This window comes from Zonotrichia albicollis, chromosome 4 (assembly GCF_047830755.1).
Source record: "Zonotrichia albicollis isolate bZonAlb1 chromosome 4, bZonAlb1.hap1, whole genome shotgun sequence".
Lineage (NCBI taxonomy): Eukaryota > Metazoa > Chordata > Aves > Passeriformes > Passerellidae > Zonotrichia > Zonotrichia albicollis.
Window position 1 is genome coordinate 47269414 of NC_133822.1, and position 19188 is coordinate 47288601.

General features: G+C 43.6%; 2 protein-coding genes across 3 annotated transcripts; one reads left to right on the forward strand and one right to left on the reverse strand.

The window, feature by feature from the left end:
- The first annotated feature begins 1324 nt into the window (after positions 1 to 1324).
- Positions 1325 to 6085, forward strand: KRR1 (KRR1 small subunit processome component homolog). 2 transcript variants are annotated; one of them, XM_074539710.1, is made up of 10 exons: positions 1325 to 1480; positions 1866 to 2044; positions 2518 to 2652; positions 2922 to 3047; positions 3142 to 3225; positions 3802 to 3858; positions 4335 to 4505; positions 4674 to 4751; positions 4875 to 4968; positions 5460 to 6085. In XM_074539710.1, the coding sequence occupies exons 1-10, from the start codon at positions 1393 to 1395 to the stop codon at positions 5600 to 5602; spliced, it is 1155 nt and encodes a 384-aa protein (XP_074395811.1). In that variant the 5' UTR covers positions 1325 to 1392; the 3' UTR covers positions 5603 to 6085. The 2 variants fall into 2 exon arrangements, with proteins under 2 accessions (XP_074395811.1, XP_074395812.1); XM_074539711.1 differs by having other exon boundaries at positions 1327 to 1480; positions 1869 to 2044.
- A 1719-nt stretch (positions 6086 to 7804) lies between these two features.
- Positions 7805 to 18807, reverse strand: LOC102069620 (glioma pathogenesis-related protein 1). Its single transcript, XM_005480618.4, has 6 exons — positions 18492 to 18807; positions 13868 to 14113; positions 11761 to 11870; positions 9952 to 10034; positions 8792 to 8818; positions 7805 to 8708 (listed from the first exon to the last, which is right to left on the reverse strand). Exons 1-6 carry the CDS (start codon positions 18669 to 18671, stop codon positions 8557 to 8559), a joined length of 798 nt encoding a protein of 265 aa, XP_005480675.2. The 5' UTR covers positions 18672 to 18807; the 3' UTR covers positions 7805 to 8556.
- Between the last annotated feature and the right edge of the window lie 381 nt (positions 18808 to 19188).

Sequence of the window (19188 nt, forward strand, 5' to 3'; positions counted from 1 at the left end):
AAATTAACATGAACGGCTAAAAGCTTGCATCAGCTCGATGCCAGGCTCGCAGACAGAAGTCCTGTTCGTTGTGGGAGATGGGGGTGAGCAAAGGGCTGGCACACTGAGCAGGCGAGTGTTATGAACAAAAAATCGGTTAATATTTTTTTTGTGAGAAAGAGTTACAGGGACGCCGCCAGATCGGTCTCTGCCAGGATTCTTAGTGCTTTGTTATTGTAATACCGGGTCGTTAAGGCTTATCTCCTCTTTTGTATTAGTAAAAGGCCTGGCTGGGTGCGGTAGATTGCCCCCTCCTCCCCCCCCGAGGCAGTGCTCTCTTACAACATAGGGAAGACACCTGAGAGGGTGGGGGGGGTTATGCAAAGTGACTCCAAAGTCCAGAATGCTTTGTGGGACCCCGACTCGAAATGCAACGAGGAAACCCCAAAAACAACGAGCCAAATAAGAATTGAGAGACTAAAGTGATGTCTGGACGTGAGGAGCCGAGTGCTGAGCCTGCAGAGATGCTGAACACCTTCGGAGCCCCTCTCGCCCTGAGCACGGAGTGGTCCCAACGCCGGGACTAGCCACCTGGGAAGGTCACAGGATCAACATCTGACGGGGACGTCACGCCCTAAGGCTTCCACGAGGACTGGATCCCCGGCTCTGCCCCTAGTGGACGAAGCTGCGCATATCCTCCTCCTTTGAGTCGCCCTGGGAGACGCGACGGGGACTGCAGCCCTGCCGAGCCACCCAATCCTGAGCTGATCACTCTTAATATAGGCATTATAAAGGAGAAGAAGTCTCCTGGCCCTGTTTATTTCAGCGAGGAAAAACAGGAAGGAAGGTCCGAAGGAAAGGTTTTAGGAGGGTCAAAACTGATTTTTAAATTAGTATTTTATTCAGGTGTAGATCAGGTGATAGAAGTCTCTTCCTCATCATTTAGGTAATTAAATGTCGTCGACTGCAGGTTTTTATGAACAAATGCAGTGAACACCTGCCAAAGACAACACTGTCCTGCCTCAGAGTGCTTTTGCTCTTAAAGGTCTCCTCCAGTTTTTCACCCCACTGGCTTTTCATGGTCTTCATAGCAGACAGCGGAGGAGGCACACTCCTGCTCTTTCATTGAAGGAAACGCTCATGTACAGGTACGGGAAGGGGCAGGGAAGAGGACGAAGAGCATCCCCCAGAAAGCCTTAAATTCCTTATTTACTATCCAGATTCATCAACTGAACAGTAGGTTATTCAGCCGAAGAACCCGGTCTCGCCAGGAGCCCGTTTCCTGTAGTTACGAGCACCGCACTACCCGGGTGTTTCTGCACGCGTTTGGGGCGCAGGCGCCTGCCGGGCGGTCCCACAGAGCGTGGGGAAGCTCCGCGCGGCCCGGCCCCGCCCCTTCCGGCGCGCGCGGACATGGCGGCCGTGCCCGAGGAGCAGGCCGGGCCCGAGTCCGGCCCGAAGCACAGAGAAAAGCACAAGAACAAGAAGAAAGCGGCGCCAGGTGAGGGCGGGATGCGGGACTGGCGGCTGGCCAGGAGGGCCACAGGTTGAGGGGGGCTCCGTGGGGCGCTGTGGAGGGCACAGGCGGCTGGTGGTGCTTGGGGCCGCCAGCGGCGGTGCCGTGTTGTGGTGTGTCCGCTCTCGGCTTCCTCGCCTCACGTTGTGCCTTGTTCCTGTGTAATATACTTGAATAATCATCTTGTGTATACCAGACCAACAGCGCATATCTCAGCTGCGATTTCTTCTTTTTTTATTTTTTTTTTAATATATATAAAGGATTTAAAGCAGTAATTTTTCTAAGGTCAGAAGAGATGCAAACCGCACTTAACAGTGTATTAAATCAATCTTCTTATAACAATAGTTTTGGGTTTTTTTCTTCTTAATAGCAGTTGATGAATCTGAACTTCTCACTGTGCCAGATGGATGGAAAGAGCCAGCCTTTACAAGAGAGGATAATCCCAGAGGGCTGCTGGAAGAAAGCAGTTTTGCAACGTTGTTCCCGAAGTATAGAGAAGCATACTTGAAAGAGTGCTGGCCGCTTGTCCAGAAAGCCTTGGGGGAACATGTATGAACTTTTAACCATTTTGATACTACACTTTATCTTTTGGGACATATAGGTTGTAATTAAGTTAATGAAAACAGTGCAAGTTGCTTTTCTAATACCATGTTCATGAATTTCTACTGTGCTTGCCTTTTGAATTAACAGTGTTGTTCTTTGTCATCAAAATCGGTGAAGAACTGTGTAGCCAGACTTGCAGTTCTTTGTAAATGCTGTCAGCACAGTATTTGCAGCAGCAAATATCTCATCATCCAGGCACTGACAGCTTTGCTGTGCTTGAATTCAGGGAGATGAGAGAGGTGGTGCTTTGGGCCTTGGACACATATTCAGTCTGGGTTTTGTCTCTGTGTATGTGAATTTTCTTAAGCTAAAAGTCACTCAAGAAATTTTGCAAAATAGATCTACCTTCTGTTAGTTAGCTGCTTACTGTCAAAGCTGGATTATGATTTTGATCTGGTGTTTCTTTTCAAATACTGCAGTACGTGAATGCAGCGCTGGATCTCATTGAGGGAAGCATGACTGTCACTACCACTAAGAAGACTTTTGATCCGTATGCAATCATTAGGGCTAGAGACTTAATAAAACTTCTGGCAAGAAGTGTTCCATTTGAGCAGGTCTGTAATAAATCCTGAAAGTTTTTATCTATCATAATGCCTGTCTTTTGTCTTAAATTCTATCACAATATTATACTTAAATTCAGTCATAATAGTTATAAAATACTGCGTTTTAAAAATGTGGGAATTTCAAGTGAGTCAAGTAAAAGAAAATATATATTTTAAGTAAATATATCTGAAAGCAAAGGGAGAAGAATAAACTGAAGTATTCTCTTGATTGCCATGAGTAATACATTTGAATTCAGATGACATTGTCTGCATCTCTTTAGGCAGTTCGTATCCTTCAGGATGATGTTGCGTGTGACATCATTAAGATAGGCTCTCTGGTGAGGAAGAGAGAGACTTTTATAAAAAGAAGAGCACGGCTGCTTGGGCCAAAAGGATCTACTCTGAAGGTATTTCCTAGAGGCGTAGTAACCACACAATACTGAGACCCAAATTTGTGTCATGTCTTCATATTATACTAATTTCTTTTCATTTTTGGTGTAGGCCCTGGAACTGTTAACAAACTGTTATATTATGGTGCAAGGCAACACTGTTTCAGCTCTTGGACCCTTTAGTGGCCTAAAAGAGGTAAGATGAGGTAGATGAGCCATTTGTGTAGCAAACAAATTTCTGTGCCCAGCTCAAGGGTGGGTGAGACACAAAATCGGGCAACCTCAGCAGTATCTCACTGACTTTTCAGCTGTGTGTTAGTAAGCTACATTTGCATGAATGTCCACAGTATTATCTTAGCTGCTGAATTTTGTTTAGACTCCAAGATCTTTCTGTCTTGAAGAAAAATTATCTGTATATATTTTAATAACTATATGGGAGAAGAATGCTTGTCAAAAGCAAGTTCCTCACGACACCATAAGATCCATGGTAACATGAAAATAATATTTGTGGGGCCTGCTGGAGTCTATTAGAAGCATGACAATAGTATTGGCATTTTTGAACTTCCTTCCAATTAACCCTGTGCTTTAGCTTCTTGAAGACTGGAATCAATGATCTTGGAGATCTTCTCCATCCTTAATGTTTCTGTAATTTTAAATGTTACTACTTTGGGGTGGCAGAGGAAGCACAGTATGTTATAGCTGATATTTTAATTGATTAGCATATGAAGTGCTTGATAAGCTTTCTGTTCTCCTTCTTTTGTACTCAATACAGGTCAGAAAAGTTGTTCTGGACACAATGAAGAATATACATCCCATATATAACATCAAGGTTAGCATGGTCCACTGCATGTTTGTTTACAATAAAATGCGATTTCTTCCCAGAGGGTTGTATATTAAAAAGTTACATGTTTCTGTGTGGTAATCTATTTTGAGAATTTCTGTAGTGTGCTGCTTTATAAAAACCACTGACTTTGATATCCTTTATTTTACTAGGATACGTTGCCATAAGACCATAATGGCCGTATCTACAAAATCAAAGGAAAATTTCTCTTTGATTGTTGGCTTGATACTTGCTCATTTAAACTGAAGCACCTTCTCCTGTGTATTCTGTCCCTGTTTTGAGATGTGTTTCTGATTCTGTTCATAATTAAGCCCCTCTGCTCTTACTGAAGTGAGATGTGCAAGGTTTGAATGTAGCATATTTCCTCTAAGAAAGTCTAGTAAAATTCTGTTTTGGATCTCTTGGCTTCTACTGTAATACCCTTTTTTTAATAACTTCTTTGTGATGTTCTGAAACTACTGAAGACTTTGATGATCAAAAGGGAATTAGCAAAAGATCCTGAACTGAGGACACAAAGTTGGGAAAGATTTTTGCCTAAATTCAAGCGGAAGAACTTGAAAAAACGCAAGGAGCCCAAGAAGAAAAATACTAAGAAGGAGTACACACCGTTCCCACCTCCACAGCCAGAAAGCCAGGTCAGTTGAATCTTTATTTGGTTATGTAGGAATATAGCACACCTGAAATTGTGTTCTTTGTAAAAAGAGGTGGGGAGGCCTTTTCTGTCATGTTCTGATTCCCTGATACTACAGGTCTGGCTTATAATGCCTAATTAACTGAGGCTTCTTGCTGCTTGTCTTACACAGATTGATAAAGAATTGGCAAGTGGTGAATACTTCTTGAAAGAAAGACAGAAGAAACGCAAGCAAATGGAAGAGATAAAGGTAAAGTTGTATCAATCCAGGGTCCAGTTAAAAAGCATTTGATTGCTGACTTGGAATCTGATTTTTTTTTTTTCCTTTTTTGCCCTGCTCTGTTGCTGCTTGACTTTTTATTGGTACCTTCAGGCAAAGCAAGCAGATGCAGTCAAGAGAAGACAAGAAGAAAGAAATAAAGCTTTTATCCCACCAAAGGAAAAGCCAGCTGTGAAAACAAAGAAAGGTGACCATTTTTTTTCCTGTTGTAAAATCTTCTGTTGTCAATTTCTAAGCTGAGTGATTTTGTAAATACAGCCTAGGAAAAAGAAAGATCATGCAAAAAAAATGCTGGTTTTAAGATCCATGCCCAGAGATTGCCAGGGACAGTAGAAAGATCGTCTAGCCAATAATTTTATGCCTATAAAATTGTAATTCTCCATTGAAGAGTCAGTCTCAATTGGTTGTTTGAGCTTCATAAATTTTTGCCTTTCAGTTTTACAGTGATGCTGCCATAACTTTTACATTCAAGTAAACAGAAAGCAATACTTAGTTGAAAAACTTACAGCACAACTTTGGTACAAGATAGAGTAAATAGTTGTAACCTTTTCTAATAGTTCTAACTTTTTGTAAAGGTTAAAGTAAAACCACACTATCTGCAGAGTAAGAGCTTATGTTCTCAAATGTTTTATTTTTTTAACTGGAGAAACAACAATCTTTGTATTTCTTACTGTGTAGCCACCACTGAGAAAAAGATTGATATTGAAGCAATCAAAGAAAAGGTAAAGAATGCGAAGAAGAAGAAATTAGGAGCGCTTCCTGAGGAAGAAGTAAAGTTAAAAATGGCAGCAGATGAAAAGAAAAAAAAGAAAAAGAAGTAATTCACCACCCAAGATGTTTACTTGTCACCTCTGATAATGAACATTTTTACGCTCTGAAGATGGGAGATTTTTTGCTGTCAGTATAATGTGGACAAGAAAAGACTAAGTAAATGATCATTCTCTTTTCCTAAGTACAGTTTAATTAGAGGACCTACAATAGCTGTACAAGCTTGGCGAGGTTGGTGAAGAAAATCTGTGCTACTGTGTTGTTTGATGTAGTAAGAGAATGTATTTGGATAATACGCATCTGTCTAAAGGAGGAGTTTAATGTGGAGTGTTAAACATTTGGGCCAGGTAACTCTGGGAAGGTTAAAGCTCAAGGTAATTCTGTAAAAGACTACCAGACAATATGCAGCCTCAAGTTGTGGTGATAACTTTTGCTAAGCAGGCAAGATTTATTACTATATAATGCTTTTATTTTTGTAAAAGCTGATTTTTTTTGTGTGTGTCTTGTCTCAATGTTAATAAACTATTTTAATACAATGTTCTGAAACCTTAGTTAATCTACTACACAGCCTTCATTGTGTTGTCCAGGAAACCACTGATAAACTGTCATTTATTAGCATTATCGTGATGGGTTTTTACACAGAATATGGTACAAAGCAAGTGTCTTTACATAGGGATTGTGCTGCAGGGAAAGCAAAAAGTTGTGTTATTTACCTTTAAATATATTCATAGTTTAGTTCTTCTTGCAAGAATGTCTTAAAAAATTGCGTTCCTAGGTGGTTTTTTTTTTGGCACTTGCCCTGTTTTAAAGGAAGTTTAGAGGTTTTTCAATTTCCTGAAACTGTGAAATGTGATGAAATAAAGTGCACCAGCAGAGCAGATCTTGCTTATTTCATAGGTCTGGAATTAAAGAAACAAATGTATTGAGGGGGAGATAGAGCCACACTAATGTTATGATTCTGAGTGCCTTTGCTAGGGTTCTGGAAGGATGCAGCTCAATGCCTTTTAGTGACCTTTTATTTGAAACTAGTAGGTGAAAACACATCCTTTTTTTTGTTTGATAGATGCCACATTGTAAAGTTTGGGTGTTTAATCCCCCTATGCCCACAGGTTTTTAAGGGAAGGTCTTTCATAGGATTTCCCAAGAGCTGCTTAGGTATATAGTTAAATGAAACTGTTAACATTTTGAACTTTCAGGACTCTGCATTGCTTCTGTTTCTTCTCCTGGAGACCACACCTAATGAAGCAGGAGAGAACTCCTGCGGAGCTCATTTTAAGCTCCCCGGACACAGCAGCTTATTTTGTTCTCTTTCCTGCCTTCCTCTTTCCAGCAGTAGTCCACTAACCCACATGGGGGGCAGAGACTGTCCTGCAAAGTCTGCTGTGGAGCCCTGTGCAGGAGGAGTACCCACACATTGCGTTCTGCTGCCCAGGTGCCCCTTGTCAGCTGATTTTTAGTTGGGACTTTGCAGTACATGGAACTTGAGGCCTGGGTTTCACACAAGAGTGTCTGTGAGTGTGCTGTCTTGGCTGTGGAGGCTCCAGCAGTCACCAAAGACGTGTATATATATATAAAGATATATCAAGCATGAAATTCATAATTTTGTCCCCAGATATATTTGCATTTTGAAAAATTATTTATTCAAGGAATGTTGTGATATTGAAATGATTCTAGTATAAGAGTACTAGCAGATAATGACCTGGAAGTGTAATGTGAGAAATGTTGGGTCCCAGTTCCAGTGTTTTCAGTTAAAATCCATGCCAGTAGTAAGGTCAGGGTCAGGAGTAGGCATGCAGAAACAGTGACAGGTATTGTGGCGACAGTACTGCAGAAGTGAAGGGGTGAAGGGAACTTCCCCCACAGCAGTGTGTGCAGAGGGACAGGGTGCAGAAGCTTCTAAAAGTAGACGGATTGCTGTGGTCCAGCTGTGAGTTTGTGCAGCTCTGCTGCTTCCAGACTCTGCTGGAGCTGGGTGACTGTGGTTGGTAGAGGACATACTGAGCTGAAGGCAGCAGCTGTCCCCACAGCCTTCTGCCTGCTCCAGATGTGCAGGTTCCAGGAGATTTGTTCTTTGGCAGCTGTTGAACCAAACTAGTAACTGTGGGCACAGCGTGATTTTATTTGGAGTTCTATGTTTCCCAGTATTGTTTCTAGTGTTGTGCAAGTTGGAGCTGAATCCGGGTTTATTTTGTGCACCAGCAGTTAAGCTTTAGGTCATGTTGCAAATTCATGACTGCCATACACAGGAATCAGGAAATAACAATTTATTGTTTGAAACAGCAGTAAAACCCCTATACTGAAAAAAATAAAAAACCACAACAGGAAAGATTGCAGTGATACATAACCATGTAAACACAGGTGAAACTGTTTAGGCACAGATGCCATGAGTTTAAAAACAATTTCTGAGCAAAGTACTAATGGCAAGTGCGCTGTGAGACTGGGAAGTGCGCTGCCTGCCCCAGGATGCAAATGCCAGAGTTCACAGGGATCCAAAAATTCCTTTAAAAAAATTAAATTATACAGGCCACTCTGCATCTTGCTGTAGGAGTGCCCAAGGTAAGAGTGCAATAGGAATGAGACAGGTGCATACTCTGCCTGTGCTTTGGCTGTGGGCTGGGGCCTGACTCTGGGGCTGGACACTCTCCAGCCCTTCCTAAAGTGTGTTGGGCAGCTGCCTGCACCTTAGTGTGCTGCCTGGACAATGTGCCCCCATACCCGCCAGATCACATGCACACTGCTCCACTTTAAAAATACTTTAACTTTTTAACTTTTAAAACAATTTTAACATCTAAATCTATTTTAAGTTTTAACTGTTTCTGAGTAATGAGAAAGAAATGTTCACAATGCTTATCAGTGCTTGTAACTACAACCTGCAATGAAGGTGTTATTTCTGTACTTGTAAATCACATTGCAAACAATGTCTCTATCGATGTTTGTGCTGCCTGTAATTTATATGAGTGGAAGAGATGAATTGAGCCAAGTGCTCTTGTGGTCTTCTACATGTGTGCTACCCACTGACAGGTACTAGAGACCAATATTTTGGTAAGAGCCAGGCGGCCACAAATGTCAGTATAAAGAGTATTAATCTTAAAGCAATAATGGAGATGCAGAACTCATCACACGAGGGCCTGTCCCACTCTGGCTGCCACCCGGTATTCTCTGTAAACAAAACAATTCACTTGTTTTCAAGTATAAATGCAACAAGGGCAACAAAAGGAAACAATAATTCCAATGGTACTTACCAACTACTTTGTCACGCTCTTCATTTTCTGGAGAGAGAAAAGAAGTAAACAGAAGCACACTTATAATTTAGAAACAATTTGACTCTAACCAAAAGGTAATGAAATGTGAGCATCACAATGGGCTTATAAATACAGCTGATGTGTTTCTTCTCAGGAAAAAGCAAAGACCTGCTGACTCTGGGAGAGCCCTGCAGTGACTCTCAGGACTTGGGTGAGGAGTGGTTTATCACACTTTTTTGACTTCTATCACCAGTGGCTGGTGTAGAAAGGACTCCCCCCCGGGTGTGCTTCCCAAGATCACTGACTTTTGCCTTATGGCCTGTGTTTTGAGAGCCTGCAACTAACATTAAACAGCTCTGTGAATCCAAGACTCCCTTAAATTCCTTAGGTACTGATGTTTTAACAGCATCTTCTCACTCCTTTTAGTTCACCAAAAGTTAGAGTGCTGGGGAAAAGTGTGACCATACCCTCAGCTCCCCACAGGCCAATGGCTACAGCACAGTGCCTTGTCTTTATGGAAATTTCAGTTCTCCTTCCCTCCTGACTCCATACAGCCATTAAAAAGACAAGTGCAGGCATATCAGGAAGGCTGTCAGGCTTGAGTTAAGCACTGCATCTCCATGAATGCACTTGCATGTCAGCCTTGTTCTCTCCGAGTGCTTAGGGGAAAGCAGATGGCCTGGCTGATGGTCATTGGAGTGAGCAGCTTTGGCAGGGCCATGGCTGCTCTCCCCACCCGCAGCGGCATGGCAGGGGCAAAGCTTGATTGGAACTGCACCAGCTCAAGCCACAGCTCACACATCAGGTGCAGATAACCTGGAGCCCCCAGGACAGGTATCCCATTCTCTGCTTTCAGTTTCTGCAAGCAGTAATTTCTGGCAGGGGTAATAACACTTTAAACTGCAGCCACCATATCTCCTGTAACACACCCTCCAGCACCTGAAGAGCAGACCCCTCCCGTCACTCCTCAGGGTAGAAAACAGGCTCCTGCCCTCATCCCTTCTCTTTATGTATCACTATCCACTTGGCTTCTGACTGCAGGTTTTCAGTCTATATTTAGGAACAGGAGAGTTCTGTGCCTGCCTCCTGCCACTATCTTTTGTGTGCTCTTTCCCTTTCTACACATGCTTGGGGAGGATGTCTGGTTGTCTTCTACTTACGACACATTGTCATGGTACACGTCTCACCACCGCACTCGCTGCACGCTGCTCCCGTCTTGTATGGTTGCACCGGGTAATTCCCACTGCGAAGGAAAACACCACTGCTCTCAAACAGCCCTTGGGAAGATGGCAATACCTACTGCTAATTAGGTTTTAACCTGAGTTCTGCTTCACTTGTGTTGATAGAATGATGGGTTTTTTCAAGAGTCCCGTCTGAGTGCCCTGTGCCCATCACATGCAGAGAAACAGAAGAGATTAGGTGTAATGGGACACCCTGTTTAGGAATTTGGAGACAGCAGCATTGCAAACCTGGGAATTAAAGCACTCTCAGAGTTGGGTAATTTGTGCATGGAGACTCTGGAACCTCACAGCTGGCTCTGGCTATGGAAGCAAGAGCAGGTTCAGTTACTGTGTATGTATGTGTGTATTCAGCCTTGAAGAGGAAAGCTCTGGTGTTGGAGAATCATAGGTGGTGATTTCACCCATTTGTTTTTAATATTTTGGGAGTGATGTAGGACTCTCTCCTGCTACCTCCCTCTGCCAGTGGTGTGAGTGGGACCAACTGCCTCTGCTCAGGCTGATACTGCACCAAACACAGCTTCAGTGCTTTGCTCAAAGTATGGCCAAAGCAAGACTTACAGCATGCCTCAAACTGCCCATGAACACAGAGAGGGGGATTTTGTAAGCATGAAATCGCAGCAGTGAGATGAAACTTCATGGTAAAACCTCATTACTTTCAGCAAGGCAAGGCTTTCATTGCTTGGTCTAAGCTGAAGAGTACATTCACTTGAGGCAACTGTGTGTGAATCTTGCCTGGGCCCTTGGCAGAGCTGAAACAAAGCAATGAAGCTGCTGCTTCTCAAAATCAACAGCTGAATGTGACATTCCTCCACTTGTTAGCATTCAACTGACCATTTGTGGTGTCCTCACCCAGCAGGGAAGGGGCCAGCTCTAAAGCCCTCTCTAGAGCACCTTGCCTCTCCAGAGAGTGCCCTGTCTGCTTTGCTGGGTGCTGGTGAAGGGACCACTCCTCTTCCTCATGCCACCACAGGGCAAGAAATCCAGTGGGATTTTGGCCCTCTGCACATTTGGGTGTGGGGCTTTTGGGGAAAGCAGCTGTGTCATTTCAAGATATTTAGTCAGGGGTACATATTCTTTCAAGGATGAGACGTGGGCAAAAGGAATGCCAAACTTGCTTGAGCTCAAGGGCAGCCTGGCTTTGGCCCAACATGGCTTGGCCAAAGGCTTTTAAAGCTGCATTTATACTGAGGTGGTATTAATTAGCTGGAGAAGAGAATAATACATCTATCCTAGGTGGATATCCTACTGACTATGCACATGAAGGACCTCTGGATCAAATTTTGTCTTGAGCAGCCTCAGCCTCCTAAGCAGCCCTCAACTGCTAAAACTGCAGGCTGCCAGCACTGCACACTTCAATGTTTATCCAAGCCATTGACTTAGGGCTTAATTCCTCAGGCACATGTGGGAATATCTTCAGACTTGGCAACTGTCAGGGGCCATCTTGGCACTTAGGAGCAAGGGATTAACTTTCAGATGATCATTTCAGTATTTTCATGTCAACATCTTATATTTAATCCATTCTTCCAGTCCAGCTGCTTTTTGTCTCCAATATACAGCCCTCATCTAGCAAATAAAAAACAGCTGGTTGGACAAAGGTGTACCTCTTCTCTATTTTGGATACTATTTCCTCCCACAAAAAAAAAAAGGACTAAACGGACTGATCTAATAAATGTGCATGTTGTGGAAGGGAAGGGGTAGGACCCAAATACCCATAACAAAAAACCTTACGGCGGCCCATAGTTGCAGATGAAGTGTGCTGCGTTGCGTATGGAGATGTATTGCACCGTGGGACAGAAGTGCACAGCACAACCAACCTTGTAGCTTGTAGCCCAAACTACCTGCAAAGACAGATGGATACACTGGTGACAAGGCTTTGATTCAGCACCTGAAGAATTAGGAGAAGACATGTTCTCCCTTGTTTTATCACATACAAATGGAATGAGGAGGACTCGTTTGGCAGGCTTCACAGGGAAAAGCAGCAATAATGGATCTCATAAATCATAGTTTGTTCTGAAAAAAGACTGATTATTTTACCCAATTCACCATATATTTGTTAAAACTGTGCAGAAAGAAGACACAACTGGCTGTAACAGGTTGTTTTCCTTTCTTGCAAAGGAGAAAGGTGAAATTCACCTCCTTTGTTTCAACCTAATCCATTAGCATTCTATCTTTCTTGCTGGTGGGAGCTGAGTTCACACCTGTGCAGAAAAGACTGCATGATCTGCTACAGCTCTTATGAGGGCTGGCTGCCCCTTCACTAAATCCCATGGGGACATAAAGCAAATTTTCAGAAGGCACTGGTGCTTTGGGAGGAGGATTGTGTTTAGGCTGCACTCTTGCCTTTTAACATCATGGCAGTGATTAAGATAATCTAGGGGCAAGGCCATTACTTCACTTACTGATCCTCTCTCTACCAGAAGCTTTGCTTTTCTGTGGATCCTATCAGAATGTAGCCAAATGCTGCAGTCCTGAAAATTAAGTCGGCATGACGGCAGCAGAGGGGAGACAAGGGCACAGCAGTACTTGAGGGTGATAAAACAGCAGCACTGACTGACTATGTGGGAAATATGGAAGGATCCTGGTAACTTAGAACATAAATACATTTGTGCTTACTCTGACTTAAAGGGGAGGACTGGCCCTTTCTGTTTATAGTTGTTTAGTACCAGCTCTGGGAAGACGGGACGATCCTCAGGCTCCTGAGGGTTTTCTTAGTGCAGTGGCAGAGCAGAGGTTGCTCCTGGCACCAGCTGTAGATAACTTCTTTCCTGATGACTGTGAAGGACTGAATAAAAGGACCCTCCCTATCCCAGGAGGCCACTGGCTGAGCAGCGATTTGTGGTAACTGCAGTAATTGTGCCCAGGGAAAATTCTCTTCTCCACAGTTGGGAAGAAGAGGAATGATGAGTTCCCTGACAGGAAAGACCCAAGGATACCTCCTGAGGCTGTCACATATATATCTTCTAGCTACAATCGCTATCACTGCTAACTCCAAGTGAGAATAATCTTATTTTTTTATTCTACACCCATGAAATTGCATGCCCACTCCTCTACAAACACCATGGTCAACAGCACAGTGCTTTTAGTGTCAAGTAAAGTGTGCTGTGCAGTTTCCAGGTGTTGACTCTTGCAGTGCTCTTGAGAGCAAGATCAAAGAGCAGCACAGTCACCTCTCACAGCTCCTGCATCCAAATATCTTCTCTGCACACAAGTTCAGAAAGCCCACCAGCTTCACCTCATCTAGTCAAGTCCTAAAAGCACATGTGTATCTCTGCAAAAAATATTAAACAGCCTCAGGTCAAAATTTAAGCCTAGAATTGCTGTTGCAAGCTGTCCTGCTATCCTATAGCTGTGGGTAGTGACTGCAGGGTTGCATGGCAGCTGCAGTCCATTTCCTCCCTTTGCCTGCTTCCTTTGGGAACAGCAGTTGGACAAAGTGTGCACATGATGTTTGCAGACACCTCTTTTCATTATGGTACTTCTCCAGCCATTGGCATTTGAAGTCTGCCTGACAGAGCTGGGACCTCATTCTACTCATGCACTGCAGCTCACAGCCACTGCTGTTGTCTGTTTTTCAGCCACTGCTTGACTAATCTGACTGCTTGATAGCTGCACTGTTTTCTTCCAAAAAAACCCCACAAACTGCCACATTTTAAGTAATAACACAATGACTCTTTTCCTCCCATAATTTGGAACGTAAGAACATCTTGTGCACACAGACATATAGTAAGACTACAGAACCTGGAAAGATTCACTGAATCTTCAACAGAAATGTAGAGGTTTTGTATCAAAATGGCAAAGCTGGTTCATGGTTTAGATGGAGAAATGCAATGCCTACCTGTGTATAGTGGCCACATACTCTAGAGCACTTATTGGTTTCATAATCGTAGAATTCGACCTCACTGTACCAAGCAGAGAGGGCTCCTTTCACGTTAAAGGCAGAAGCTGAGCCAGTCCAGATGTTTTCTCCAGCAAAGGCAAATTTGGGGTGAACTTTCCCTCGCTCTTTGAGGTATATATTATGTTTAAATAAGCATTTCTTTGCCCAAGCTTTTGCAGTCTTTGCCAAATCTGGATCCCAACTCTGCAAAATAAAGACAATTAAAAATCACTTTGTTATACTGGCAGTGCAGTAATTCAGAGCAGCTCTCAGGAAAAGCTGTGTCTCAATTGTGTAGATGTTTTTGGTTCATTCATTTTTTACTTCTGTGGAGACTTACAGAGCTACATGGTAAATCAGCTTGTAGATTTGTTTCTGATTTGAACTTAAATTGCTGATTTTTTTTTTTGGGTGGTGAATGACCTTGGCTGACTGGCTTGGTGGACACCAAGAGCTGTACCTCAGCCAAATACAGTGTTTGTGGCACAATGAGCATTTCAAGGCTGTGCTGGCCATGACAACATTAATGTAAATTAAAATGAATTTACATGGAATCTGGAAAATGAGGGTTATGCCTACCATATCAATAATGCAAAAGTCTTGTGTAGCCTCATATTTGCTTAAGGCCATGGCTGGCAGGTCAGTTCACAAGCACACTGTGATGTTGGGGACAGTTTAAACTCAACCCTTTGGTGAGCATCATTGTGTTTGGTGGCTTGAAACCTGAGTGCTGAATTCATATTTGTGGAATGACTCATTCACTTGCTATTCAGTTTTAGAGAAAGTGGCTATTTAACCAACTGAGTTATGTAAATGTCTTTTGTTTGCACTGGAGGTGGTGTCTGCTCTGGCTGGGTTTTCTTGTGCCCACACCTTGAGTAATTACAACATTGTACCTCCTGGTAGATACAGTACCACAAATGTATGCTTGTAGTCCTAGCTATACTTTGTGTTATGTAAATGAAGTTGTCCAGCACTGAACTAGCTTGTACTGAAGTTTTTTTTTAAAAAATAAACTTTTTATTTTTCCTCTTCTGAATTAATTAAAATAGCTTACTTGCTTCTGCAAATGATCGAAATGCTAAGGAAATAGTTTTGAATGGATCAAAAATTATGAAGGAAAAGGTGCATTTTAAAATCTACCTTTTTGTAGATTTTTGGTAGAATCTAACAAAGGTAGGTTGTTGGATTTTATGTCTATGTTTTACCTAAGTAACTTTTTTTGTACCATCGCTAAGTCTGAAACAATGTGTATTGTTTACACTACCAATTGGTAATTAAAAACCACAAGACCATGCCAAAATGCATCTATGGAGATTTACAAATATTTTTAAACCTATGTCTTACATTTCTTCCTTTGCCTAATGTTTGTGGAGGGTGTATTTTCCCAATGTGGTGGGGTGGACACTGGCTAGGTGCCCACCAAAGCCACTCTATCACTGCCCTCCTCACCTGGGGAGGGGAGAGAAAATGCAACCAAAGGGTCCCTGGATTGAGATAAGACAGAGAGAGATCATCCATCAGTTACTGTCATGGGCAAAACAGATTCAGCTTGGGGAAATTAATTGTATTTATTACAATTTTAAACATCTTCCCCGCACCTCTTCTTTCTCCCAGGACATAACTTCAGTCCTGATTTTCCACTTCCCCCCCAGCAGCACAAGGGGACATGAATTGGGGGTTATGCTCTGCTCATCAAACACTCCCTCCTGCTCCCTCCTCCTCAGGGGGAGGACTCTTCACACTCTTCTCCAGATCCTGTGTGGGGTCCCTCCAACAGGAGACAGTCTCCACAAACTTTCCAAATGTAAGTCCTTCCCAGGGTTTCAGCTCTTCTGCTCCAGCAGGGTCCCTCCCTCAGGGTGCAGTCCTTCAGGAGCACACTGCTCCAGAGTGGGTTCTCCATGGGGTCACCAGTCCTGCCAGCAAACCTGCTCACTGCGGGCTCCTCTCTCCATGGGGCCACAGCTCCTGCCAGGCCCCTGCTCCAGCACAGGTTTCCCACAGGGTCACAGCCCCCTTCAGGCCTCCAGCTGCCCCAGTGTGGGCCCTCCCCAGGCTGCAGGTGGATCTCTGTTCCTCCATGAACTGCAGGGTCCCATCCTGCCTCACCCTGGGCCGCACCACGGGCTGCAGGGGAATCTCTGCTCCAGTGCCTGGGGCGCTTCCTCCCACCCCTTCTGCCCTGGCCTTGGTGTCTGCAGAGCTGCTCCTTTCACGTGTTCTTACTCTTCTCTGCCTGCAATTGCTTGTGCACAGCCTTTCCCTTCTTGAATGGAATATCCTAGAGGCACTGCCACTGTGGCTGAAGGATTTGGCCTTGGCCACAAGGGAAATTGCTCTGTGGGACATTCAGGAAGCTTCTGGCAGCTTCTCAGAGAAGCCACCCCAGTATGACCTCTCTGCTTTCAAAACCTGTTTGTGCACACCAAATGCACCCACAAAGCTAGGACATAAACAATGTAGATAGGAACTCAGTATATCAAGTATGAAATTTGGGGCAGGGAGTCTTATTTCAAGTAAGCAGTTGGTATTTCCTTAGATACTTTTAAGGACAATGGATAAAATCTGGCATTGTACAGAACTTATCTTCCAGTCCTGGAAGATAACTCAGACAGTTAAGACAGATGCTTCATTTCACATCTTGTCAAGGCATCTGAGATGGCCATTATAAAAGAAGTACAACAGTGGGGGATGCACCTTTGCATTTAATGGTCTCTTTTTTCCACATTCTGCTTTTTAAGAGTCCATGCACCTCCTCTCCACATCCTATAGTAGTAATACGTTTAAACTTTGATAAAGTTATGAATAATACTAAGTTTAAAGTTGCATAGTAAGTTTAAATATACTTTCCATTTTGTGTGAATGCTTAATCTGGCTGACAGATGAAAAGCAGTGTACAGAATTGTTCACAATGATTTTTAGTTTAACTGCAGTTACACTCCATATTTGCTTATAATACTGCACTTAAACAGAAAGATAGGACTGAATGGCAAGCATAGAAAATGCACAGGACAGGGAAAATTGCATATATATATATATCACTGCTGTTTAAGGAAACAATACTTACCGTTTTTTCCCCCTCATTAACTGCTTCCCTGTTTTCATTTTATAACAAGTTGCTTGCTGACTTTAGGAGAAAAAAATTAATGCATAATATGTGAAAAATGATGTAAGGCAGCACTAATTCAAAGGAGACTGTTATGAAGTCCTGATGAAACTGGTGAGACTGCTTTTGAGGAGCCTTAGAACAGAACTAAGTAGTGCTTTGGGTGGATGAGAAAGGGCTCACATTTGTCAGGTAAAAAAATTTTAGATCAATGTTCTCATTTTATAATACATGTATTACAAATGCCGATGGTTGAGCTTTGTTACTTGCAATTAAAGGAGTTTCTATTTTGCATTTTCTTTTAAAAACTACTTTTCCAAAATATGAGAATGCCCTGAATTCAATCTTAATTTTTACAGATCTTGGTGGACAGTTACATCCAGCAAAAAAGAAGCTCCTGTGAAATAAAAGCACCATCTTATTTTCTGCCTTTTTGAAGTGCAAAGGGCCACTCAAAATACTCTTTTCAGTTCTAATGCTTTTAGTTTTGTAATAGATTTTATCATGTATTGCACTGCTATCTCCACATTAAATAGTTCCTGGAAGAGGTCATATTTAAGACTAGGGATTTTGTAGTATTTTCAAAGAAACTTGCCATGATTCAGTTTCTGGTTTAGATGCAATTTATTTGTCTCTTTCTTATGCTTCCTTTTTTTTTTTTCAGATTTCAGTTCTTTACTTTTTCAAAAGAAGAAATTAAGCACAATTTAAAAATACAAACACTGCACTTTTAACACATCCTAACAATATTTTGTTTGTTTAGGGCCAGCAAAGCAATGTAGAAAATAGAGAGTCCAAGGAACATGTTCTGAAGGCCAGGATGCGCAGCTGAGGAGAGCTGATCTAAAAGATGCATCTAGAAGCGAAACTAAATATGTTTCCTGTCATGTTTGCAATTCAAGTTTTATTACTGGGCGGTTACGCCTCCTAAGTGGGGCACTTACCTTTTAGTGTCTGACAACCAGACACGGAAAATGAACTCGGTGCTTTCTGGCTTTCCCTGCAGGCCCAGCCCCTCGGAGCTGCCGCCCTGCTGGCTCAGTCGGTGAGAGCCCTGCAGGGAATGCCCAGGGAAAGATCTCCGGCGCTGTTTGGCAACAGGATCTGCCCTCGCCGACTGGAGCAGGAAAGTTGTGCTCAGATGTGCACAAACCCCGCAGCCCCGGCTGCCGAGCTGCGTGTGGCGCCTCGCAACCAGAGGCTCCTCACACAACCCAGCACAGCAACCCCGCTGGGCCGAGGGCGGGCAGCTGCGGCTGCGGGGGAGCAATTGCAGTCACCCCTAAGCCGCACATATCCCAGCCGATAATTACAGCCTTCTTCTCTGCTTTGAAAAGCGGTCAGTCTTATGACCCCAGGTTTTTGGGGGTAGTTTTCTGATTTTTTGCATTTGATAACGAAAGCAATCTTTGAGAATCATAAACAGCATCACAATGCTACAAATTTGTATGTAAGTCATGAAGATTCCCTTACCATCCAGAGCATGTTGCTGGCTGGTGGATCCACTCTGGACCGCAATGTGTTGTGGGTTTCCACACATAGCTTAATAAACTCTGGATCCCGAGGATCAGGCAATGTCGACGGATCAAAAGAATCAGAGGAACAACAAAAGAGTAGTAAAGCCAGCGCACAGGTAGAAAATCTGCCTGTCATTGAGAAAGGGAGAAGGAGAGAGATGGTGCAAGCAGAAAGTCACCACGGTGGATCTAAGGGCATCCCTAGACGTCCCGAGATGTGGTGCTGAAAGCCGGCAGGCTGTGCGCCCGGTTGCCGGTATTTATAGAGCCCTCGTGAGCCTGAGGGCGGCTGGGCGTGGCCTGGCCCTCAGCGCGGCCGCTGCGCACGCCGGGGGTGGCGGGGCGCGGGCCGCGGCTGCTGCGGGCCGGACGGGGCGAACCCCGCAAAGTTCGGCGTCCTTTGGAGAGCCCACCGCCTGTGCCTGTGCTGTCTCTCACTCTGTACAACACACTGCAATGGAACGCCGCCGGGAAAAAGCATCGGTGTCGGTCCTGCCCCCGCAGGGCCGGCGCCCAAAGTCGGTTCATCTCTGCGGTTTGTGCACAGGCATCAAGGAAGTTTTCTTCAACCAGTTCCGTCACCGAGCACTTGCTTAAGGCATGCACTGCAAATGTCATTAGTCCTTTCCTTGCAGTCATGCTTCTCAACGTCT